General features: G+C 47.3%; 5 protein-coding genes across 5 annotated transcripts; 2 read left to right on the top strand and 3 right to left on the bottom strand.

The window, feature by feature from the left end:
* Positions 1-4231, top strand: LOC4336220 (kelch repeat-containing protein At3g27220). The gene is made up of 7 exons (XM_015780322.3): positions 1-298; positions 1229-1408; positions 1956-2185; positions 2360-2530; positions 2840-2945; positions 3254-3460; positions 3801-4231. Exons 1-7 carry the CDS (start codon positions 95-97, stop codon positions 3963-3965), a joined length of 1263 nt encoding a protein of 420 aa, XP_015635808.1. The 5' UTR covers positions 1-94; the 3' UTR covers positions 3966-4231.
* Positions 4232-8470: 4239 nt separating this feature from the next.
* LOC4336221 (probable inactive receptor kinase At1g27190) lies at positions 8471-10783 on the top strand. The gene has a single exon (XM_015780321.2). The coding sequence runs from the start codon at positions 8530-8532 to the stop codon at positions 10396-10398; it is 1869 nt and encodes a 622-aa protein (XP_015635807.1). The 5' UTR covers positions 8471-8529; the 3' UTR covers positions 10399-10783.
* Positions 10784-12917: 2134 nt separating this feature from the next.
* On the bottom strand, positions 12918-15807 carry LOC9270850 (DNA-directed RNA polymerases II and IV subunit 5A). Its single transcript, XM_015780324.3, has 4 exons — positions 15468-15807; positions 15152-15331; positions 14935-15048; positions 12918-13299 (listed from the first exon to the last, which is right to left on the bottom strand). Exons 1-4 carry the CDS (start codon positions 15663-15665, stop codon positions 13174-13176), a joined length of 618 nt encoding a protein of 205 aa, XP_015635810.1. The 5' UTR covers positions 15666-15807; the 3' UTR covers positions 12918-13173.
* An 839-nt stretch (positions 15808-16646) lies between these two features.
* On the bottom strand, positions 16647-18032 carry LOC136355995 (uncharacterized). Its single transcript, XM_066309312.1, has one exon. It carries the CDS (start codon positions 18006-18008, stop codon positions 17151-17153), a length of 858 nt encoding a protein of 285 aa, XP_066165409.1. The 5' UTR covers positions 18009-18032; the 3' UTR covers positions 16647-17150.
* Positions 18033-23928: 5896 nt separating this feature from the next.
* On the bottom strand, positions 23929-24522 carry LOC112938593 (uncharacterized). The gene has a single exon (XM_026024576.2). It carries the CDS (start codon positions 24520-24522, stop codon positions 23929-23931), a length of 594 nt encoding a protein of 197 aa, XP_025880361.1.
* Positions 24523-25811: the final 1289 nt, after the last annotated feature.

Here is a 25811-nt window from a genome sequence, read left to right on the forward strand (position 1 = left end):
ACTCCGATGCACCTGCCCTCGCCGACTCGCCGTTAAATGCCACCGACACACTCCACTCCTCGCTGCCGCCGCCGCCGCATCTGACCACCCGGCGATGGCGAGACCGGCGGCGACGGCGGCGGCGCCGAAGGCGCCCCCTCCGAAGCACCTGATTGCGCTCGCCGTCGTCGCCATCCTCGGCCTCGTCCTTGTCGCCGACTTCCTCTGGGCCTCCTCCTCCCCCGCCGCCCCCGCCTGGTCCTCCAGGATCGATCTCCCCGGCCGCCCGGCCGCCCTCGTGCCACCCTCGGGGAAGAAGGTGATGCTCCTAGTTCCCATCTCGCAGCGCGCACACACACTCTTCGATTGCTGCCTCCGGTGCCTTCTAGTGTTCTGTGTGGTAGTACGGAGTCGCGCGCGATTAGTGAGATCTGGTTGGAATTAGGTATGCCTCTGTGGTTTGGTTGGACTAGTAGAACACATCTGGGTTGATTGGTATCTTCCCCTCGACACCAAATGCCTTGCTCTCTAGTTGCACTTATGAGCTATAGTTTAGGCATCACCTTTGATAGTACTAGCAGGTTGATTGCTTCCTGAAGGGTCTTGATGTGCCGGTTGTGAAATTTGCAACAGTATTTTTGCTTCTTAGGAGAGGAAGAAATTAATCATGCATTCATGCCTGCAACTTCTGGTTGAGATTTCAGAGTGAAGAGCTGTTTGCGAACAGTAATCTTTAGGAGAACCCGCAAAATCTATACTCATGCTAATGTTTATGAACTGTAATCTCTGTGTTTTTGAATTAACATAGGCATGGAAGCAGCAAACACATGCTAAATCATGTCCGTTTCACCATTTGTTTGAGCTAGAAGCAGCAAAAAGCCATCTGATTTTCATTCCGATCCCATGCCGGATTAAATTAAGACTACTTATTTTGCTGTAACTGCCAGTTTTTGTTTATCTAGGCATATACAGTCCTACCATCTAATCTAATATCTTGGTCCTACACATCAGAGTAAACACTTAATTATGTTTGATATCTTATTTCTGTGTATACTGCATGAATTTGGCAAGTGTTGTAAAAAATGTAAAAACTCATGTATCTCACTTCGATATTTCTTCCCCTTCCCATTAGTTTTATTATATAATGACTTATGCTATGAGGACTGTTGGCGTGATCTATAATTTTGTATGGCATTTTCAAGTTGACTTGTTTTTTAAGTAGTCGTTTTTTTTTAATTTTCTTGTGCAGCAAACAAAGGAAAAAATATCTATAGGTTCCACGGACATAAATGCAACCTTTGCAGATTTGCCAGCACCAGAACTACAATGGGAGGAGATGGCTGAAGCACCTGTGCCACGTTTGGATGGTGCTGCTATGCAAATTAAGAATCTCTTATATGTGTTTGCTGGATATGGTACCATTAACCATGTGAGGAAGCTTCCCTGTTATCTCTCGCATCCAGTCATACTTTGTGCTCTTTTTCTTGTATTTATAAAATCTCTTGCTGAAGAACAACATATAGCATGCAACATATTTAATTGGTGAGTTGGGGTTACAGCAACACATTATACTTGTTCCCTTTCAGCAATCAATGACCTAGATGTGTAATTGGACTTATCGTTTTGGATCACTCAAGTTGGCTACCTGCACCATTGTTTTTAATGAAATATAAATTCACATAATATTGTCAAGTTGTATAGATGACCTGTGTTCCCTAGCTTGTTTAAACATGATCTTCCTTACTAAAACACAATTGAAGTACTTGTGCTTTTGGTTAGCGTGATCCCATTATAATCATTTTTGGCTGAAAGTTTAATATTAATGGTGTGTGTATATATGGCTTAGTATTGCCAGATTGTGAATTAACCCAGTAATTCCTTGCCCTGCTGATTTTGTTGGTACTTTTAAGTTTACCATAAGTTAATTCAAGATGCCATCAAGTTATTTAACCTTTTCTAATGTTTTCCATGTATAGGTGCATTCTCATGTGGATATTTACAATTTCTCAGATAATACATGGGGTGGGAGGTTTGATATGCCAAAGGAAATGGCTCATTCACATTTGGGGATGGTTACAGATGGAAGATATGTTTATGTGGTAACAGGACAGTATGGTCCGCAATGTAGGGGGCCCACAGCACGAAATTTTGTGCTGGACACTGAAACAAAAGAATGGCACGATTTGCCTCCATTGCCAGTTCCTAGGTACAAACAGTGTTGTATTTAGGCATTATTGTACTTGTATGGTCATGCACTCCCGTTAATCTTAATACTACTTTTGAAGTTTGGATATTTGGTCTGTTGTATGCTGTCAAGGAAAAACAAATATTGTTTTGAGCCCTTATTTGTTTCTTTCTTTATCCCAAATCTATTGTTCAGATATGCTCCAGCCACACAACTTTGGAGAGGCAGGCTTCATGTGATGGGTGGCAGCAAGGAGGATAGGCATGAACCTGGGCTTGAACATTGGAGCATTGCAGTAAAGGATGGGAAAGCCCTGGAAAACGAGTGGAGGAGTGAGGTACCAATCCCACGTGGAGGCCCTCATAGGTCTATAACTCCCCCTCCACATGATTTCTATTGTTGCCATTTTTGTTGGAAAGTAATGTTGCTATACACCTGAATGGTCTTGATGTTTAGCATCTGTTGTATTCAGATTTTTATGATGCCGCCCACAATATGTATGCTTCTAGGCTATTTCTTTGATCAAGTATCTAAATTAAAATTAGTTCTGGGCCAGAAATATGTTTGTACGCCATACAAAGTTCTTATGTGGCATATAAGTATATAACCTGTTTCCGAGAATGGTCCTGTTGTTAGCTTAGCAGCTTAATCATGATTTTTCTCTTTTGATACCAGGGCTTGTGTTGTTGCTAATGATAAGCTACTTGTTATTGGTGGCCAAGAAGGAGATTTTATGGCGAAACCTGGATCACCTATATTTAAATGTGTTAGAAGAAGTGAGGTATGCTGATCTGTAGCTCAATCACTATATATGCTAATTTCTGCATATTGTATAGGAATTTGTTTTGTACATTTTGAAGTTCGACATGGATCACTTTTGACAATGAATAGTGGAAAGTCTGGTTCCACTGAAGGCACAAAATGTATAATGTGTTACCCAGTAGATGGTGATTTAACTTTTGAGCTGTCCGCTTAACCTGTTTTAGCACTTTGTGAAATTTTACACCTCCTAGAGACCTATGTTCATTGTTTTCTTGTAATAACTTTTAGATTTTGTTCTATAGTCATTTTGATCTTCTGCCTATGCAGGTGGTCTACAGCAATGTCTACATGCTTGATGATGGAATGAAGTGGAAAGAATTTCCACCTATGCCAAAGCCAGATTCACATATAGAGTTTGCTTGGGTGAATGTTAACAATTCTCTCATTATTGCTGGAGGAACCACAGAAAAGCACCCAATAACCAAAAAAATGGTTTTAGTTGGTGAAGTGTTTCGGTTCAACTTGAACACACTGGTACATGCCTTTCCTTGCTCCATATTTTAGATAAAACACTTAAAGTGATAAGAAATGATGGATATAACATGAAACATCACCTATCAACTGCCTGTTGTTTGTTTGTCGTGTGGTGGTTTAGATACTTCTTGTTTTGCATCATTCTTCTGTTTATAAGCACATAAACCCAGTACAACTCATCATCATAAAATCTATCCACAGAACAATATGAAGCCAAGAAAAAATGTAAATCAGTAAATGGCAAACACTACGAAAGGAAACTTTGGAAAGTGCACTGCATGTCAGTAATTTCCTCAGCTTGTCAACTTTGTATTGCTACTAAAACTATTTTGGCATACAGGAATGGACTGTGATTGGGCGGTTACCTTTCCGAATCAAGACCACTCTGGTAGGATACTGGGATGGCTGGCTGTATTTCACTTCTGGGCAACGAGACAAAGGACCGAAAGACCCTTCTCCTAAGAAGGTTGTCGGATGCATGTGGAGAACTAAGTTGCACCTGTGAGATTTTTAGAAGGAAAACTGATATGACCATTGACTAAGCCCATTCTTTATGCATTCTTTTGGGTACATAACTGTTCCATTCCCCTATGGTGGGCGAGTTGTTTATTATCATACGAATTGTTGGCTTTGTTGTGCATTGTCACATCATGCCACTAATCTGTTGTATGCTTACCTTTTTGGTTATATCATAGAATGACCGACTTTTACGCAATTTTGTACAGAGAATCAGAGATAATTGATCTTCTGTTCAGTGATTGGAGTGTGACAGATACATTTGCACTTGAGTTACTCTAGGTTAGCAATACTGGTATCCAGTGGGTAAGCATTCTTACTGTTACTTATAAACTGCTTACATAGTTCAACATAAATAACCACCATCAGGAGACTCTGCAGTAACTTCTCAACTGGATTTGAGCCCATATTCAGTATCCTAAAAACATCAACTTGGTATTTGACTCTTGAGTTATTCTGGCAGTTGACTTCAGCTCTATCAACTTAACACCTGTCACATGCTCTCTGTGGATGTAAGTGCATGTTCTCTGATACCTGGTACTTTATACCCGTGTTAAGCTTTATTAAAGTACGCTGGATGGTTCGCTCATTATGATTTATGACCTAATGTTTCTGTTAGATTCCACGTCTTGGTGTTCTCCAAGACTTGGTTTGTGCCACAGATTGTTTTCAACTTGTTACTGTTGATGACCACAAAACCCCATTCCCATGAATATTTTTGCACAGGACCATGGTCATTGGCAAAGCAGGCCATATCGGGAGGAAAGCTATTGCTGATCGTGTAGCGCTTTCTGGCTTCCTGCCTTTTGCCAATCTTTTCATCTCTTATTAATTCCCCTTTGTTTTGATGTGCATCAACATTTTTTAGGCTCTCATCGAACTGCACTCCTGCTGCATCCAGCTTTTCCTGATGTTTCAGCTTTTCACAAGGCCACACACAATGGCGCTATTAGCGTGTAAAACAACCATATATCCCTATACTAAGTAGTGTCTGTATAGTGCTTTCGTTATCTATCCAAAATGTAGTCTAAATCATGCAACGAAGTGTCGTTGTTGGGATCACAAATAGTCTATTGTTTATATAGTCCTTTCATCATCCAGCCTAATGTAAGTCATAATCATTCAACAAAGTGTCATTGTTGGGCTCACTTTTTCTTCTCTATAAAAAGCCCTAGGCATACACAAAGCTTATATACAGTTAATCACAGCATCACACACATCAATTGGCAATAGTCTCCTCCAGAAAAAAAAATCAATGGGTAATAGTTTCATGGTAATTACTACTTAGTCCCTTGCCGTGCCATTTGGGGTCCCCTTCTCTTCCGGTCTAATGAAGCTGCAATTAGCACATGTGGGAGACTTTGCACTTTGCCGGTCATCTACTGGCGCTGTAGGCCATCCAAAAGCAACATCTCAGTCGGACGGAGAAAAAATCCCCATCAAATCGCAGAGATTTCACGTGACCAGTCCATTGCAGGATGGTGATATCTCTTTCCTCGGCCGCATGCTCATGATAGACGCATGGCACATCGCTGGTGCCTGGATTTCTAAACCTGATTAGATATTTGAAGTGAAGAAGCTTCTTTAATCTTTAGTTTGGCCCTCTTCCTCGCTTATAAGCTGTATAAGAATTGGTCCTTGGACTCTGATTAGGGGGCTAGGGGCCAAAGGTAGGATACCGGCCGTGTTCTTGTTCAGCTGTTCTCCTTTTCTCGGTAGAATAGTCGACATGTCTTAGACAATGAACACCCTTTAGTAAATAACTGGGTCTTTTTGTTTGAGCTGCGGCTTACAAGCTACAATAAAATTTGAATTTTCCGGTGTCAATTAGTCTCAAATATTGAAATATCAAGACTAGAGGTGTAAAAGTCTAACCATAAAATTATTTTCTGTTTAGTCACGTGTCTACGGTTTAAAAGTAATACTCTGTGTCCAAAGATACACAAGATTTTTACTATACCGGTATCCATATACATATAAGGGATTTTAGCTATATACCAGCGGAGGGAGTAACAGATAAAAAAAAACATTGCCTCAGCAAAAGTCTCTAGTAGTTAAGCTAAACTGCTAGTACCATTTTTATACCAAAGGAAGCTAAACTAGAACGGTAGAACCTATAAACCACTGCTGCTCCAACTTTGGTGAACACCCACGGAGTTGTGCCAAAAAAGTTAGTGGGGGCGAAGGGCCCAATTTGGCCATTTTCCTAGTCTAGTTGCAAGGCTTGGAGAGAGTAGTCACCGCCTTCACCAGCCGAAAAATCGTGTAGTACAGGAGAGGTCGCCGCGGACGACGCGTGCGTGGACGGGCGCAGCAGCGAGTTTGCATCGGCGGCATCGCACGCACCCACTCTCCCTTGGCCCTTGGATACATGGGGCAATCGGGCACGCAGCCACGCACCACGCGCATTTTGGGATTCGATTGCAAAAAAAAAAAAGGAGTCCACCGAAATGGACGAATTTCGGAAAATTTGGATGAATTTTAATCAAATTTAAACCAAATTTGATAAAAATTGGTAAAAATGAACCATATTTAGGTGAAATAGAAGTGAATTGTTGTCTTGGACCTTACCGAAATGGGTGAAATTCACCGACATTCGGACCTTTCGGACCGAATCCCAGAATCTTGAATTGGTGAACGGGACATCAGCCGCTGTCGTCTAGCTTGGTTTTCCCGTTACCAGCTCGTCGGCTTGATTCAGCTATTGCGTTTGCATCATCTAAAACGAGGCGGTCGAGAGGATGGGGAATCGGGATAGTAGCGTAGGTTGGTGGCTTCAATTTTATTTTCCTCCTCCGCGTGTTGTGGGTGACTGGGTGATGGGCTCGGTAGACTTGGCCCGATACGATGGCAAGCACGTGGCTGGGCGGGGGATCGAACGGGGCAGATTTTTGGGCGACATGGCCGCGCGGGTGAGTGAGCAGTAACAGCGTGAGGATTATAATATTTTATATGATAAGCTATTGCATTTGCATTATTGCATAGTATCTGGCTTGCCCACAAATAAATCACGCTGTTAAGAGGGGTTAGTCGCTGTAACCAAAAACATGGTTTATACTACTCTATAGGTTGGCAAAGTTTGGTTTGTGAAGGTTTTTTTTTTTTTTGCAAGATTTTTTAAGGATTTTAGCTCGGTTGTGCAAGGGCGTGGAGCTCAGTGGCTGCATTTACTTAAACAAATTATTTACATCCTCAGTTTACTATGTAAAGGATCACATAAATAAGAAATTAAGTTTTTGAAAAATAATAAATGAAACCAATTGAGAATAATAATATATATGGACCCTCTTCCTCCTATGTCGTCTCTTTCGAGAATGACGGCAATCAGAAATTAATTCAAACGAATATCAGTTGGTGTTATCGATAAACGAATGTCTCTATGGCAATCTGCATTTGGATCGAGGGTTATGCTTAATTGGCACCTGCAACGAGCGTATTTCAATTATTGCTATCTCACGTAGAGCACACAACCAATGATTCCTAAGAATTGAGGTGACGGTGCACTCCTATATGTCCCTCAAATATGGGACAAGAAAAAATCAAGTAGAGAAAAATTAGTCCTCAATTGTACTAGTGATAGAGCAAGTTGAAACCGTGCAGTATGCCATGTGGTTAGAGCTCACAAAACTTAAACCGTGGTAATCCATAGATGAGCACACAAAATGACCATCCAATCCAATGAGTTGATTCACTCTCACAACGGCTTCTATTTGGATAGCATATATTTTATAGATTTTCCACATGAAATAGTTCCATTTCTCTAAATTTTTCAGAAAATTCCTCCTATTTAAATAGGCTCTTAAGCTTAGGCTTACGTGCCACAGCTATAGTTATAATTTTCAAACTTAATTTTAGAACATATTTTATTTTTACACACTTGGATTTAAACTGCTAAAATAGAAGTGTAAAATCTGTACTGTAAAATTATTTTTGTTGCATCAATCATCTTTTTTCCTCTCACAAGACACAACCCAAACAATATCTTATGAACCATCACAAATTCATGATGAAGATATATCTTACATTAATGACATTTATAAACGGCTAGAGACAGATTTTCACCCAGCCCCCGAACTCAATTCAATGGCACAACAACCGGACTACAGGAGACGAATCCACGACGATATGTAAGCTACGCAACTCCTAAAACTCTCTTTAAAAGACGGTAGTCCTACATTGAAAACACTCCTTAAACTCCTTAACACCGTACACCACAGTTACAAAAGCACACGTGTCGTGGAGCCCGAAAATCGACCGAGAGGGAAGGAACCAGGCCAAAAAAACCGCACCACTCCGCGCGCACTGTCACTGACGACCACGGGGACAGTAGTCACCACCACCACCACCACTGTGGCTCGGTCACTTCTTCCCAATCTCATTCTCATCTCCCTCTTTTTTTTCCACCAAAAACCAACCCCTCCCCCTCCCCGTCGCAGCGCGGCGCAGCCCAACCCAACCCCACCAAAACCCGCACCACCCCCCATCATCCGCTCCACCCCCCCGCAGTCTGGTCTCCCCACCTGGTCAAACCACTCCCCCCCACCCCCACCACCATGCCTCCCTCGCCGCCTCCCCTCCTCCTCCTCCTCGCGGTCCTCCTCGCAGCCGCGCCGGCGGCGGCGCAGTCGGCGACGCCCCGGGAGGACGACGTGCGGTGCCTCAAGGAGGTGAAGGCCGAGCTCCGGGACCCGGACGGGCGCCTCTCGGCGTGGAGCTTCGGCAACACCTCGGCGGGAGCCCTGTGCCTGCTGTCGGGGGTGTCGTGCTGGAACCCGCAGGAGTCGCGCATCATCGGCCTCTCGCTCTCCGGGTTCGGCCTCCAGGGCGGGATCCCCTCCGCGCTGCAGTTCTGCAGCGCCGCCACCACGCTCGACCTCTCCAACAACGCGCTGGTGGGGGTTATCCCGCCCGCGCTCTGCGACTGGATCCCGTTCGTCGTCAACCTCGACCTCTCCGGGAACCAGCTCTCCGGCCAGCTCCCCAGCGAGCTCGCCAACTGCCGCTTCCTCAACTCGCTCAAGCTCTCCGGCAACTCCTTCTCCGGCCAGATCCCCGACTCCCTCGGCCGCCTCGACCGCCTCAAGTCGCTCGACCTCTCCGACAACAGGCTCGACGGCCAGATCCCGCCCCAGCTCGCCACGTTCGGGAAGGACTCCTTCGCCGGTAACAAGGGCCTGTGCGGCCGCCCCGTGTCCTCGCGATGCGGCCGCGCGCTGAGCGGCGCGGGCCTCGGCATCGTCATCGCCGCGGGGGTGTTCGGAGCCGCCGCGTCGCTGCTCCTCGCCTTCTTCTTCTGGCGTTGCACCGGGAAGAGCAAGGGCGGTCGCCGCCGCCGCCGCGGAGGGAGCGAGTCCGGCGGCGGCTCCGCGGAGGACGGGAGCTGGTGGGCGGAGCGGCTGCGGGCGGCGCACAACCGGCTGGCGCCCGTCTCGCTGTTCCAGAAGCCGATCGTCAAGGTCAAGCTCGCCGACCTGATGGCGGCCACCCAGGACTTCAGCACGAGCCACATCGTGGTGGCCGGGAGCTCGCGGGCGGGGACGGCGTACCGAGCCGTGCTGCGCGACGGCTCCGCTCTGACGGTGAAGCGGCTCCACTCGTGCCCGTTGTCGGAGAAGGCGTTCCGGGCAGAGATGGGACGGGTTGGGCAGCTGCGGCACCCTAACATCGTGCCGCTGCTGGGGTTCTGTGTCGTTGAGGATGAGCGGCTGCTTGTGTACAAGCATATGGAGAGTGGAGCTCTTTCTTCGGTGATGAAGGAGCCAGGGGAGGCACCGCTGGATTGGGCGACACGGCTTCGGATTGCTGTCGGGGCGGCACGCGGTCTTGCTTGGCTGCACCATGGGTTCCAAGTTCCGCAAATTCACCAGAATTTGAGCTCAAGTGCAGTGCTTCTGGATGAGGACTATGAAGCTCGGTTCACAGATGTTGGGCTTACAAGGCTGGTCCGAATGGCACCAGGCGAGGGTGGAGATACAAGCCCCTTCCTGAATGGGGACTTCGGGGAGTATGGGTATGTCGCCCCAGAGTGTGCTAGCAATCCAGTTGCTACCATGAAGGGTGATGTGTATGCATTTGGTGTGATACTGCTCGAGCTCGTGAGTGGGCAGGAGGCTGCCACTGTAACGGGTGATGCGGCAGGTGAAGGATTCAAGGGGACATTGGTGGATTGGGTAAATCAGCTTAAGGCCTCCGGCCGGATCGGTGATGCTGTTCATAAATCATTGCGTGGGAATGGCCATGATTCAGAGATTGATGAGTTTGTGAAGATAGCTTTTGCGTGTATCATGGTTCACCCGAGGGAGAGGTTCTCAATGTACCGGGTTTACCACTCTCTGAAGAGCATTGGACAGGGTCGTGATGTCTCAGAGCAATTTGATGAGTTCCCGCTGGCCTATAACAAGGATGAATCAGATACCATGTAACTAATGGTGGTGGTCTTGCTTGGGATTGTGAACCGCCCTCGGTCAGGCTCAATGGATGCTTCTTTGTGTAGTCCTGCTACTTGAATTGATGAAGAGCATGCTGAGGCAACCATATTGGCATGATAATTATTGCTGGATGATCAATTCGATGCTTGCCTCATCTCCTGTCGAGATAATCGTGTAAGCTGTAAGATTTTAGTCTGTATTGTCTTTTTACATTATTGCTAGCGCTTGTAGTATCTCGCTTTATGCCTAAATTCTGATATGACCTTCCTTCTTGGAACAACTTGCCTCCTTCCCCAATCTCCTAAGAACAATATTGGCAGTGAACAAAATTAATCTTGACCAATTTATCTAAAGTTTACAGGAATGTTTCGCTCTGTCATGTACTCATGTCCTTGAAACCTTTTTCAAGTAGCATGTTATATCATTTGCCATCTTCTCTTTGTGAATTTTCTTGATGATACCATGTACCTTATTCACATCCACTTAAACAATGCTGTATAAACATGATTTATCATAGTTACTATTAAGTGCGCCCTTATCAGTTCATAATTTTTCAGTTTTGATGTCAAAATCTGTATAGCTATAAACTGGGTGTTATACTTGTCAACCTTGGACCATCTACCTGTGGTCACTGCTCTATATTCTGACCATACATTTGAAGCATCACGATTGGAAAATGTCACCTTCAGCCTCGCTTTTAGCCATTGTTTTCTAATTTGGTTGTGTACCGGTATCTTGAGTGTTATCTAGTTGTCTTACTTGATGTATTGTATGCTTTCTTTGATTTCAAAGTCAGCTCTTGGTGGCAAAGAACAATTATCAATTCCCTTTGCACATGCCGTTCCACAATAATTGTCACCATCATTGAACAATCGTAAATTTGACTTACCTGCGGTAGCGAATGTTACCTTTAGACTACTTCCTGTTAAGATTTTCTTCACAGTTAACAAGATGATGCGTGAAGTGACTCTACATAGATAAGTATAAATCGAGAGGTGAAAAAACGGGCCGTACCTTTTGCAACCCTGTTCGAATCATGTGCTTAGCTGGTGCCTGCAGTTATTGTACTATACTGCTAGTGGCTGCTTTGTCCAGATTTGCATGAGCATATGCTGCACAGAGAAAATGCGGTGAGATCAAGACAAAAAAAAAAACGCGGCTGCACCATATAAATCTTTTCTACTACTCCCAATGTTGCTTCCACCAATCAAGCGAACATGTCTTAGCCTAATTACCCAACTCCCTCCCAATCCAGTTCGACTTACTCACTGTCAGTCTCTGGATCAATTGACAGCGCTCATTTACCGCGGTTACATTTCGCAAAAGTTTGGTCTGTGTGTTGCTGTGTGCTTCGGAGTTACAGCATCGATTTGCTGGATGTGGGCTCAATGGACAACGGTTGGCATCTGCAGATCGGCTGATGCTGGGATGATGATCGGGGCCTTGTCTCTGAATGATAATGATAGTCAAGGACGAGGGGACAACGGAGATTTTTCCTCAATTATCCGTGCGACTGTGCGAGTACAAACGGTGAACGCGGCCGTGGATTATCTCGTTTTTCCCCCCCTCCAACCCCTCGGCTTCGTTTCCACGGCGACCAGTCGCGTGCCGTGTAATTATCGCCTCATTTTTCCGGCGGTTTAGCTGTTTTTCCCCCCGGCGGATGTTCGGACCAACGACGTTGAACACCCCTCGGCACGATATGCCTTTGGCGGCTTGGCCTCGGGCTGGCACGATGTGGTAAGCTGGCAGCGCGAAGCAGCAGCAGCTCTCGTTGCGATCTGTACACGCGGATAGTCTCCGCGCCAGATCGGAGGTTGGAAGTTTTGCGGGGAAGGGGTGGATTGCAGATTTGGAGGCTTTGGACGACGCGAGTGGTGTGGTGCTCGGCAACAACGGCCGTGACCGGTCCAAGTCGCTGGGCGCATGTCGCCGTCGCACGCTCAGGTTCCCATCGTTGACCGACTTGGCCGAGCTGCGAGCGAGTCAGTAGGATTTTACGGCCTCATCAACAGCCACAAGGTGACAAGGGGGGAAGAGTCCTTCCAATTCTTGACGTGCGGTGCCCGCAACCAAACAGAACTGCAGAAATGTTAAAATGCTGTAGATTTCCATGTACTCCCATCAGAGATGACTTTGAGAAGGCTGAAACTTTCATATCACTCTTTTCTCCGCAGGTAGGATGCAGCTTAAGCTACTGGTCTCGAATACAGATGCGATGACGATGGCAACTCCCTTGGGAGTTGAAACTTTGCGGGCATTGGCCTAACTAGTTCGCCTGATGCAATAAGGTTGAAGGCTGAAACACAGATTGCTCAGCTTGATGTTAGCCATCTAAAATCCGTCCACCCGACAAGAAATCCACACTACAGATGTGTGCACATCCCATGTTCCCTCGTGCTTTTATCTCAGCTGCCCTGTTGCACATGACTACATGAGGCAAACGATGGTCCCGGAAGGCATTCTTATGCCATTTTCAATCAAACAAACATCATACAGGCAGGCACGAAAGATGAAATAGACCCACCCAATCAAACACATTTCTGATAGCCACAAATGATTTGGTAGGGTGAAATGGAACACGGATACAGAAACCTACGTCTAGTGCTAACACCGCTATGCCAAACAAGCTCAACAAAGAGAAACAAGGCACCCCAGCACTTCTGTTACTTGCTGACGAGTGTTTCTACTACAGGAAATGAATTAGCAACAGAGTGATTTTCACTGGTAATATTCGTCGCATAGGCCAAGCGTGAAATGTAGTGAAGATCACACCACATAACGGTACGTCACATATCTTCCAGCGGTCTCACTAGCACGGATGATCTTTACAACTTGCCCACGCTTCATGCCGTAATATCTTGCTATTGGGTCCGTAATTTGAATCCGGGGGAGCTGCATTCATAATACAAATTCAATGTCATCAGAACAGAATGTGCTACTGCAGTAAAGTTTACAGAAACATCTGCATGTGGAGTCCATTCAATTAGTTATCTAATAAGGTTTGAAGTTATCTTGATAATTGCGAAGACACTTATATTTTAGAATGAGGTGTCAAAATTGGGGGATGTAAAAAACGTAAAAAGGAAACAGAGGTGACTGGTACTCATTGAATTTCTTCTATTCCCTTCAGAAATTATGTATCAAACTAAACAGATTGCAAATTAACAAAGAAATAGAATGTTAGAACATGAAAACAAAGAGCTTCTCAGATCAACATCCCCAGCACATCGGGTGCCTTATATTCTTCCCATTATCCAACATGACACATGCCATAGTAAAGAATCACATGCAACTGAGTAAGTCAATGCCATTAGAGTATTTATCATGGTAACTTTGTAACAAGACAAGCTCGTCAGCGTTAAGATCTGAAAGTGTCGCATTCGAAGCATATAAATAAACAGAACCTTGATATCCTATTGTATTAGGTTATGCTGCTACCACCTCATATAACATTAAAACTGCATTATCACATTGCTCAACTAGCAGCTTTGACTCTAAAACAAGAACCAGATTGTCATTTATCGTGATTGTCTACTGAAGTGATATAGAAACCTTGACACCTTGTTCTGTTAAACTATGACCTAACACATTTTATAGAACCAGTTATCTTAAAACTAACATGAACAATGCAAGTTCGCATTGTAAACAGGACATAATAAACAACAATAAGTTAAAAGTTCACAAAACAAGATTACTTTTTTTAAAAAAAACTCGACCAACCTAGGAGGAACTAGGTGGCATTTTTAAATAAGAACTTGGGTGGTCTGGGCTTACATTCACACACTTGACCAACTGAGTTAGGCTCAGTATCTAAAACAAGATGACTTAAAACAACAACAACATTATGAACAGCCCTGGTTTCCACTGCCAGACAAAGTTCAACAGCACATAAACCTGAATTTACTTCTCTTAACAATTAGAAAAAAAAGATCGATAAAAAGAGCATTCAGGGAATGTGGTTAAAACTTAAAATGTATGCCCCCACTACTATCAATTATATTCATTCTAACAAATTTTATTCATTTGCAGCACTGAATGTCAGAGAGAACTGTTGATTTATTAGTTTATTAGATGGTTTACAGCAAGGAGTTAGGTTACCTGAGCTGCGATGTGTTAACTAGAGTGCAGCAGATACCAAACTTCGAATGCAGTACAGGTAATGAAGGGGAGTTTATGTAAACAAGCCACAATGTCTCGAAAAGTATCAAGGCTATGAGGCTATTTCCTCATAGCCTCATACTTTCCTATGAGGCTACTAGTAATTACTAGTCACTAGTCTATTTCCTATGAGGCTATGATAAGTATCAGGAAATATGTGACATGTTTAATGGCGACACAAACAATACGTATGTATGCAAGCCTCCTGGAAAATTGTCATGATTCACCAATAGTTGTCCAAAAATGCTGCCCACAAAACCTTTTACTGTTGTGCAGATATCAACACATGAATGAAACATCGATGACATTATGCTCAAATCAATTCAAATACTACACCTATGAGAAAATAAAAAATGTCTATTTCCAGACCTGAGTCTCTTTCACGGTATACCGCTCCAGCAGCGTCTTCTTCTGCTCAGGCGTCAGGAGCTCGTGCTCTGGCACAAGGGTATGATCCTTAATGTTCACAAGCAGTTCCGCTTCCTGCACAAACAAGTGCTACCTCAAACCACTGCTCTCCACGGTGCCAGTAATAAATGGGGAGTACACGAGTACAGAGGCGAATGGATGTGGCAAGAGGGCGGACCTGGAAGACCTCGAGGTGGAACTTCTGGGAGACCTCCTGCACGGCGCTGCGGGCGAACGCGCTGAGCGCCTGCTGCACGACGAGGATGCCGTTGAACACGCTCTCCTGCTTCATCCTCTCCACGTAGCTCCTGATCGTCTTCACCCCGGGCTTCGCGTCCTTGGGGAAGAAGACGTAGATCTGCGAAGAGGGGAAGAAGAGGAAAAAAAACAAATTCGCGGCGACCGCTCGTCACAACTCACACGGTGTGCGGCGCCCGCCCAGTCGGAAAACAGAGGCGGCGGCGGCGGCGGCGGCGGAGGAGGAGGAGCCGTACCTGGTCGGCGCCGTTGTCCTTCTTGTGGCGGCTGAAGACGAGATGGTCGCGGTCGACGGGATCCCCGAAGCGTGCGACGAAGTCGCCCCTCGGGAGGTCGATGTCCAACTCCGTCACGAGGTAGCCCCTGTCCCGCAGCATCTGCATCACCGTGCGGCGGATGCGGAAAAGCCGGCTCGTCTCCTCCTCCGACGCCATCTATCTCCTCTCCCTTCCGCCGCCGCCGCGGGGTTTCGCTAGGGTTTTGTGGGGGGAGCGTCCGCGCCGACAAGGGGGAAGGCGGGAGCGGGAGGAGGATGGCGGCAGGTAGGGTTTCGATTGTTTTGGGGGAGAAAAGGCTAAGCTCGCCGGCGCCGAGGTAAGTTTGGGTTAAGTCGGTCGGTCGGACTCGCACCCGAGTTGGGTTCGGTGGATTTGGGCCGAGCAAAGCATTGGTGCTGGGCCGAATTCAGGGAGGCAACCAAACGAGAGAGAGCAAACCCCCGATCACAGGTGAAGTAAAAGAGAAACAGATGCAGGTTTTGGCACAGCCTTGTTTTATTCGTGAAAAGAAAACTTTTAGGAGTTACATTAGACGTTTGATTAGATGTTAAAAGAGGTTTTCAGACACGAATGAAAAAACTAATTTTATAACTCTCTTAGAAACCGCGAGGCAAATTTATTAAGCCTAATTAATCCGTCATTAGCACATGTAGATGTAGATTATTGTAACACTTATGACTAATCATGGATTAATTAGGCTCAAAAGATTCGTCTCATGATTTCCATGTAAAATGTGTAATTAGTTTTTTATTTTATCTATATTTAATATTCTATGCATGTATCAAAAGATTCGATGTGATATTTTTGGGAAAGAAATTTTGGGAACTAAACAAGCCTAAAATGGTCGAGGTTTTACTGTAACTTACTGTAAAATTTCTCGCAGAACAATCATCACAAAAAAAAATCTAAAAAGCAGAACGGCTGCAGTTAATATTGCAGCAATTTTCAGACACAGGATGCAACATCCAACGATAGCTTCAATAATTCACCAAAAGCAATCATCTCTGCTTGAAATGTTTCAGGTTTTTACTCCATCAAAATCCGAGCGAACTAAACAAGCACTGACCATAGATCATTCCAAGTAATGCTGCAAGAAATTACTGCAACCTAAAGAACTTACAGGATCACAGCAACATGGCAGAAAATGAGTCAATGACTTATTCAGAGTAGTTCATCGATAGTCAAGCACTGACTCGAAAATGACTTATACTCATCTCATTCCGAACTTATTCAGAGTAGTTCATCGATAGTCAAGCAACTCGAGTCACAAATTCTGACGGAAAGGCAAAGAGGATGAACGCGATACTACGACCGCCTAACGAACTGAACAGAAATCTCCAAGGAACCCGAGTTACAATTTCTCCCGGGAAGAAAGGCGGACGAATGCGATACTACTGCAACCACCTAAAGAATCGAATTGAAATCTTCGAGGAACATATCTGACACCGATCAACTCGAAGAAGACTGGACCAAGAACACACAACACTAGAAAGAGAACTGCCATCAAAAACAGAAAACGACGAAACCAAACAACCTACGCCTGCACATCGTCGATGGCCTTGACCCCTCCGAGCTCCGTGATGAGTGATGACCACCGCCGCCGCCGCCACCCGCCGCCACCGCCGCGTAGATCAGCCGCGATCAGCCGTGTCGGCGGCGCCCTCCGGTTTTCCAGGGCAGCACGCAGCTAGCGGTACGGCGGCAAAGTCGGCAGGCCATGCCGTGCTCGCGGAGCCACACGTCGATGCACGCCTTGTGGAAGACGTGGTCGCAGGAGAGCGTGCGGACGACGGCTCCGGCATCCTTGTCGTACTGGCACATCGAGCAGTCGTCGCCGCCCAGCTCCCGGTCCAGCGTGGTGACGCCGGGGAGCATCCACACCCGCGCAGCCGGTACGGAGGCGTTCACGGCGACGACGACCCCCACGATGCCTCCCCAGGAGACACCGGAGGTGACGAAGAGAAACTGGAGGAGGTCGGCCTCGCCCTCGTCCATGGGTTCCGCGCTCGTCGCCGAACTCGACGCCGTCTTGTGGCGCCTCGCGCAGCCCTTGTCGTTCCGGGCAGAACCCGGCGGCGCGCGGTGGAGGAACCCGCGCAAGCCGCCGCCGACTCCGCTCACCGGAAAGTGAGCAGGACGTGGTACGTAGCCAAGACGGCGGCGGCAATCAGAACGCGAGGTATGGCGTCCTCCCCCTCGCCGAAGACGACGACGAAGGCCCCCAACTGGGTGAGGGTCAAGACAAAGACCGAAACCCAGAGCAGAAGCCGACAACTCCATCGAACCATGTCGCGGACTCTGTCTCTCGCCTTGGACTGCTTCTGCTTTTGGAATGTGGCGGTGGCGATGGCGCGGTGGCAATGGTGATGGCGAGGTAGGCCTCGCTGGCTGGCCTACCTGGCTGCTTATCAAACGTGGGTGGTGAGCACCGCCGCCGTCGATCACAGATCGGACGGTGGAAGACGGTGGTTCTGGAAGATGCCAACCAGTTAGTTCCATGTAGTTTGGAGGTGGAAGAAGAGGGATGCCTTGCCTTGCCTTGCGTTGCGGGATGAAACGGTATTGCACTGGACCCCACTTGGAAGGCCACCGGCGAGCTTAGCGTGGTCCCCGCGCGCGCACCGATGCCGTTGATCGCAGATCGGAAGGCGGGGAGTGTTCGGCTAGTTCGTTAACGAGTTCTTGTTCTTAGTGAGCAATATGATTTGGCCGAGCAAGAAACAGGAGGCTTATGCGGCTGCCTGTGACGGATTGGGTATTTGGGTTTTGGAATGGTAATTGTGGTTTTCAGTTTCCTGCGAAGCTAAGCAATGCCAAGCAAAAACATGCAGTAGGCTATAGTACAACCACTTCAGTACTTCACTACTGTATTGCATCCTTGAACTTGTTCAGTTCAGTTCAGTTAGTTTCTGCTGTAGCAAGTTATCTCTGAAAATGAACTAACACACTACTGCATGTTGCATCTGTGATAAACTTTCTAAATTTCTAATCAAATGAACTTGCAAAGTGCACTCCATAGCTACGGGATACAAACTAGTGTTAGAACTAAGAACCAAGATGGCAAACCCACACAAAATTCAGATAGTTCAGATAGCATTGCAGAATTTTAGACCCTCAATGGCATGCCGTCTCTCTCCACTGAATTTAGCTGGTCATTTCTGTTAAACTGTATGATCAAAAAAAGACTTACAGAGTTAACAGTGTACTGATCAATTACTGTAAAAATCGGCAATGCCGCCGAACGATTTCTGAACCAATATGTAGTTCTCAACACAAGACAACATATCGATTAATCAGTACTAATTCAGGACTAGTTATTGGCTTCTGCCTTCTTGCATCGACAAATTCAAGAATTGGCATCCCCAAAAACTTCAGATGTTCATATTCCATATCCAGATATTCAGACTTCACCTTGTTACAGGGGAAGCAACATGGGACACAGTTCTGGCCAAAGTGAATCAGAAGGAACTAAGGCAATACTACTACCGAAGAAATCTAACATAAATCCTAAGAAGAATCTAACAAAAATCCTAAGAAGCGCCTCAAAAATCATGTGGCGAGTGGCGGCGACAGCAAAAAAAACTACCAGCAGCAGAGGGAACTATCCAAGGACCAGCCATCCAGGTCAGACATGATCACACACATCAGAGTGGAGAAGAAAGCGTTAGAATCCTAAGAACCGCCCTCGAAGATCAGATCGGTGGTGGCGGCGCCGGCGATAGGGTCTCGTCGTTGTCTCCGCTCTCCAGGCCTCGAAGCAGCGATGGTGGTATGTCTCCCCGCAGCAGGACATGGTGATGACCTCCTCGCGGCGCTTCATGCCCTCGCGGCAACTGGTCTCCTTCCGCAGCCACGGGAGGCAGCCCTCTCGTCTCGTGCGTTCTGTGTCGATTCGAACTTCGAACTTTCGAAGGACGGCAGTGGCGCGGAGGAGTAGGAAGCACGAGGTTAAGGTGGGGCCCAGTACAACCGCCGGCTTATCTAGACCGTTGATCGGAGAACAAACGTTAGATCACTTGCCGTGACGAAGTAGAGCTCCTAACTAATTCGCAGGGGTTAACGGAAGTGCATTAGGATTCGTGCTTCTTTTGTTCTCGGAGATGACTTCTCGTCGCGAGATCATACACAGCTCTACGTCGACTCGGCACGCGAGTCCTAAACCGAACCGACTTCCGATGCATGCCGACTCTCTGTTTCTTCTACCAGTATAAGTATCGCCCCCGTCGACGACCGGCTGCAACAAAGATAGTACCACACAATCGTCGCTTGCCACACAATGACAGAATCCACAAAGATCAAGTATTGTCGCGCAGATTCCGGCTCCGGCTCCAAGCCCTTGTCAGCAGAAACAAAGACACGTTTGATGGCAGACGGGAAGAAGATTGACGAAGAAAAGAAAGACGGCACTGCAGTTCGTCGTGTCCTCTTCTGGTTCGCCGTCTTGGTCATCCGGTTCGCGCTCCTGATGGCGATGCACTACTACCACGTACGGATGATGGCGAAACTTGAAGGAACTAATAATGATGGTTTTGGCCTTTTTCTTACATGTAGCCACTATGTTTTAATGGCTGGCTTTATTATAACCAGCTGCATGGGTTACTAGCTAGCTACATGGGTGCCTAGCCGTTTTGATGGCTTTGTTCCAATAATATCGTTAGTGTAAGCTATACCTTTTTAGTATGTCCCTTCTTCTGAATTTAAAGCTTTACTGTAATGAATATTTCTCATATTTATATATATATTGTTTCATCCGATAGTACTGTTAATGCACCTTTGTATTGTTTTCCATTGGGAAGTCTATCTATTTTAGATTTTCGTTATGCTTTGTGCGGTTGTCCTTTCCTGTACTATCATCGTGGAAGATTTACATAATTGCACAGGCTGTTCCGTTACTGAACAATGAGATGGGTTGGAACAATTGGCTAGGGTCTAGTTAGGGGATTAGGGTTTTTTTTTTGGGTGGGGTAAACACAAGTTCGGTACGGGCGAGGAGAGCGCAAGAACAAGATGATGATGATGGGTGAGGGCGCGCATGAACATGTGGCGGCGGTGAGCGGCGTGGAGGGAGGAGGAAGCGGTAGCGACAGTGAGATGGCCGCGCGCCATATACCACCAGCTCGACGCGACGCGGCATTACCTGCCGTCGAACGAGGCGGCGGCGGTGGACGCGTACGCGTGTGATGGGCTTAGGATGTAACGAGTTCAAGGTGCGACGGTGCGCGCGCGGGCGGAGCCAGGACTGGACGGAGTGCCCTTTCACGCGTCCGAGGGAGAAGGCGCGGAGGAGGGACACCGGACACGAGGCCGTACTGCGACTCTGGCACGGCGTGCCTGGACTTCCGCAAGGGCGGGTGCAATCACGGCGACGCGTGCGAGTTCGCGCACGGGGTGTTCGACAATTCGAGTGCTGATCTCGCGTAACTGCCAGGATGAGAAGGCCTCGGCCTTTTTCTCCTTCCCATCAGGCCGAACAGGCATAAATCCTTCCATCCAATGGATTTAGGAAAAAGTATACTTCGACTCCCTCACTATGACCCGAGTATGATTTATATCCTCCAACCACAAAACCAGATATATCGATCCAACTATCAAAACCGGTGCAAACAATGCCTCTGTGTGGTTTTAGAGGTGGTTTTGGCTGACATGGCGCCTACGTGGCGGTCTTGACCGGGTCTTTGTCCTACATGACGCTTATGTGGCATTAGAATAAAAAACATTAAAAAAATATGGGACCCGTTGACATCCTCCCTCTCCTTCCCTTCTTCCTCCTCCCTCCCTCTCTCCCTTATCTCCCTTTCTCTCCCCCGGCCTGGTGGCGTCGTGGTCGTCGTTGCCCATGGCCACCGGACGCCGGCGCCGACCGCCGCCGCTCCCGACCACCGGCGAGCTCCAGATCCTCCCCCGTGCGCGGACGGACGGCGAGCTCCTCCCCGCACGCGCACCCCCACCGCACCGCCGCTGCTCCTGACCACCGGCGAGCTCCAGCTCCTCCCCCGCGCGAGGACGGCATGCGAGCTCCTCCCCGCGCATGGACGGCCGGCGAGCTCCTCCCCGTGCGCGGATGGCCTGTGAGCTCCTCCCCGCACGCGGACAGCTGTCGCCGTCGCCGTCGTTAGCTCCCTCCGCCATCCACGGCTAGCTGTACGTCGAAGCAAAATCAAAGGCTAGCTCGCCGACGCCCTGGGAAGCAGCATTTGACTGCAGCACGGCGGCGGCGCAGCCGGGGGGATGGACCCTATCCTCACCTCTACCAGCACGACGCCCTCACTGGGTGGACGAGCTCCCTCTGCCGCCTCCCGCCATCCGCAATCCTGCTTCCGCCACCCAGACCCGTCGCCGGCCTCCACCACGCTCGAACTCAGCTGTCGCCGAGGGGACGGGACCCACGGAAGCCGGCGGCGCACCGATGGCCTTCGTCGGCCTTCCGCCTCCGTCGGCTTGTCCCACCGGGCACCGGCGCACGAGATGACATGTGGGGCCCACATGACAGTGGGTCCCACTATTTTCTGTGTGAATGACATGTCGGTCCCACGTATTTTTTTTTGTTTTTACTCTAAAATGCCACATAAGCGACACGTTAACGACACGTGGGACGAAGATTGGGTCAACAGTGCCACGTAGGCGCCACGTCAGCCAAAATCGCTTCCAAAACTACTCAGGGATATATTTTACACCGGTTTTGATAGTTGGAGGAGTCAATATACCTGGTTTTATGGTTGGAGGTTATGAATCATACTCGGACCATAGTTGAGGGAGTCAAAGTATACTTTTTCCATGGATTTAAGGCTTGTTTTATTTCCCTCCCGGGCCTCATTCCCATTTGTGCTAAAGCCCAGATTCCCTGGTCCTTTTTCACCCCTCCCTAAAACCAAAATCTATTGATCTCCCCTCCCTCCCTCAGCCCAAGGAATGTTTCCTTCTTGGGAAATATTCTATGTTTAGCTGCTAATTTGCTGTGATGCATCTCGGTTGACCGGAGGTAACAGCAATTGTGTCCCAGGACTGGTACTGAGTTCCGCAACGTGAAATTGACATATGCTGACATGCCTAAAAGAACAGCATCATAGATTCAGAGAGAAGCAAGGTGACACTGACAAAACATATCCCACTGAAAGAAACTGCATTACAAAAACACCATTTACAGGTAATACTAATACTGAAGCTCCAATCACAGTCTCCAACTGCTGAAGCTCTAGCCACACTACCGGAAACATCACATATTCAGATAGTAGCAAGGCGGAGATTAAACTGTGAATCTAAGTATCTGACAGAACAGGTACTGTGAAAGACTACAGTGAGATACACATATCAGCCTAAGCACCGTGTCCGTTATGGCATAAAAATCCAATGAGAGCTCATAGGATCCAGTACACTGAAGGAGCTCAACGTTTGTCAAATTAATCATCAACACCTCGAACACCACCTCAAACTAAAGATTAGCATTCAACTTATTAGTAGGCCGAATGAACAAATAATCCATCATCAAATTTGTCAGCCATCTGAACGGCTGCAGATACCATCTTAAAGATCTTCAGGAATACACTAACACGCAACTATCCAAAATATACTGAGGAACTTACACAAACTAACCATCTTCATTCAGGTCTCTAGTCCATCAGACCCCAAATCACACGAGAGATACATCATTGAACATCATAACAATAGTACAAATAGCACAACGGCCTGCCCTAAATAGATCACAGGAATCACAGCTAACAAGAATGAGTAACTGTTATTGATCATTTATTCAGATATTCAGATAGCAAAAAAAAAGAAAGATATTCAGATAGCAGCATCAAAAAGCCAAGCAGATGATGGAAAGAAGAAGCGGTTGAATGCAACACTATATATGACAACTTAAAGAACAAACTAGAATCAAAGTGAGTGACAAACTTTAATTCTTTATTTAAGTCATTGACGTGATCAGTACAAAATCAGACTGAGTGGATGTCCAGTGTTCAGTCTACCTCCCCTATGTGTTAAACTAATAAGGATTCTAAGAAAAGCGTGACAATAAATCAAAAATATGCTCCAAGCTTCCATCTGTTGAGACTATCGTATGATAAAAGAAGCATTTCGAAGAGCGAGATGGTATACTTCAGTTCAGATTGGCTTATATCAAAAACAGAAGGACATATATCAAAGATCATCAGCTAGTCATCAAGGCATTCAACACCACATCAAACTGGAGATAATTCCATCAGCAACCAAGTTACAAACTCTGACAGAATGAGCATGACTCCAAAGGCCGTACTGACATCGATCGGCTTCTAGAACCTAACGAGAAGAGCCCCATGAATCTTGCGTGGCTGCTAAGAAATCTACCAACAGAAACAGAGAGAGAACCTGGCCAGGAACTGATCCAAACTAAACTCGAGGTGTCGGACGTGCCCCGTTCCGTGATTCCGTCTAACCCTGATCATGGCGACGCAGATGGCCGCAGAAGTGGCTCCTCCAAACTCGAGGTGTCGGCGGAGCTCGACGACGTCGCCGCCGCCGGCCGCGGTGGGTGCTGCTCCTCCGGGCCCTTGGGCGAACCTGTCGCCGGGGGCGGTAGCAGCTGGTCCTGAGCCTCCAGGTCGAGGTCGCCCGGCTCCTCCGGAGCAATCCTGACGTGTGTCGATGACGACGACGACGACGACGCAGACGTCTCCTGTGGCGGCGGGTTCTGCTCCTCCGGCAACGGCTGCTGCGGCCGCGCTCTCCACGGCAGCACGCGAACGCTGCGAGCCTTCTTGCGGCATTCCGGGCAGGACAGGCCGTGCTCGCGGAGCCATTTGTCGACGCTGTAGTCGCAGTCCTTGTGGAAGACGTGGCCGCAGGAGAGCGTGCGGACGACGTCGCCGGCCACCATGCCGTACCGGCACATCGAGCAGTCGCCCAGCGCGCGGTCCAGCGTGGTGACGCCGCCGAGCATCCACACCAACCACCCCGGCGCCCTCTCGTACAAGTGCAAGCCGAGGTTGATGAGCCCAAAGGCGACGAATATTGCGATGAATCCCCCCTTCTCCATGCCTCTCCTTCCCCGATCCTCTCCTCTCCCCCCCTCGCGCTCTCCTCGCTTTGCGTTTCGTAGAGTTTGGAGGTGGAAGAAGAGGCCGGAGCCTTGCGGGATGAAACGGTATTGCACTGGACCCCACTTGGAAGGCCGGCTTATATAGCGTGGACCGCGCGCACCGATGCCGTTGATCGCAGATCGGAGGGCGGGTAGTGATCGGCTAGTTCGTTAACGAATTCTTGTTCTTGGTGGGCGTATGATTTGGCCGAGCAGGACACACGAGGCGTATATGCGGCTGCCTGTATCAGATTGGGTTTTGGAATGGTAATCGTGGTTTTCAGGTTTCTGCAGAGCTAGGCAAAAACATGCAGTAGTACAACTCGATCTGTACAAGTGCACAACCACTTTTGAAAAGAGAAGTGTACGACCACTTCACTACTGCACATTGCTTTGCATCCTTGAAGTTGTTAAGTTCAGTAAAGTCAGCTTCTGCTGTAGCAAGTTATTTCTGAAAAATGAGCTAACATACTACTACATATTGCAGGTTTGATAAACTTTCTAATCAGATGAACTTACATAATGCACTCCGTGGGATACAAATTGGTGTTAGAATTAAGGGAGGACAAAGATGGCAAGCCCACACAAAGTTCAGGTAGTTCAGATAACATTGCAGAATTAGACCCACAATAGTATGCCGGACATTAATACGATTCTCTGTACACTGAATATTTAGCAGGCGATTTCAGCTAAGCTGTATGATAAAAAAAAAAGACTTAGAGAATTCCTGCAGTATACATAACAAACAACATTGTACTTGTCAAGATCAATAGTTCAGTATGCAGTTATCATCGCAAAATAGCATATCGCTTAGTCAGTACTAATTCAGGACCACTTCTTGGCTTATGCCTTCTTTCATTGACAAATTGAAGAATTGACATCTCCCAAAATCTTCAGATCTTCATATTCCATATCCAAATATTCAGACTTCAGTTTGTTACATGGGAAGCAACAAGGGCAACAATTCTGGCCGAAAAGAATCAGAATTCAGAAGGAACTCTAACAGAAATCAGAAATCCTAAGAACTCTAACATAAATCCTAAGAAGCGCCCCAATAATCATGTGGCGAGTAGCGGCGACAAGAAAACTACCAGCAGAGGAAACTATTGAAGAACCAGACATCCAGGCCAGACACAATCACATGACGCATCAGAGTGGAGAAGAAAGCGTTAGAATCCTAAGAACCCTAAACCCGAAGATCACATCGGCGGCGGCGGCGGCGGCGACAGGGGGTCCAGGTCGTAGCA

This window comes from Oryza sativa, chromosome 4, assembly GCF_034140825.1.
Source record: "Oryza sativa Japonica Group chromosome 4, ASM3414082v1".
Taxonomy (NCBI): domain Eukaryota; kingdom Viridiplantae; phylum Streptophyta; class Magnoliopsida; order Poales; family Poaceae; genus Oryza; species Oryza sativa.

Bases quoted from the DNA above. Each gene is read 5' to 3' on its own strand.
- LOC4336220 (XM_015780322.3), top strand. From the start codon at position 95: ATGGCGAGACCGGCGGCGACGGCGGCGGCGCCGAAGGCGCCCCCTCCG. The intron at 1,409-1,955 runs GTGAGGAAGCTT...TTCCATGTATAG, and splicing joins GATATGGTACCATTAACCAT to GTGCATTCTCATGTGGATAT. The intron at 2,186-2,359 runs GTACAAACAGTG...TCTATTGTTCAG, and splicing joins CCTCCATTGCCAGTTCCTAG to ATATGCTCCAGCCACACAAC.
- LOC4336221 (XM_015780321.2), top strand. From the start codon at position 8,530: ATGCCTCCCTCGCCGCCTCCCCTCCTCCTCCTCCTCGCGGTCCTCCTC.
- LOC9270850 (XM_015780324.3), bottom strand. From the start codon at position 15,665: ATGGCGTCGGAGGAGGAGACGAGCCGGCTTTTCCGCATCCGCCGCACG. The intron at 15,049-15,151 runs GTCCGCCCTCTT...TTGTTTGTGCAG, and splicing joins TCCACCTCGAGGTCTTCCAG to GAAGCGGAACTGCTTGTGAA. The intron at 13,300-14,934 runs GTCTGGAAATAG...TTATGAATGCAG, and splicing joins ATACCGTGAAAGAGACTCAG to CTCCCCCGGATTCAAATTAC.
- LOC136355995 (XM_066309312.1), bottom strand. From the start codon at position 18,008: ATGGAACTAACTGGTTGGCATCTTCCAGAACCACCGTCTTCCACCGTC.
- LOC112938593 (XM_026024576.2), bottom strand. From the start codon at position 24,522: ATGGAGAAGGGGGGATTCATCGCAATATTCGTCGCCTTTGGGCTCATC.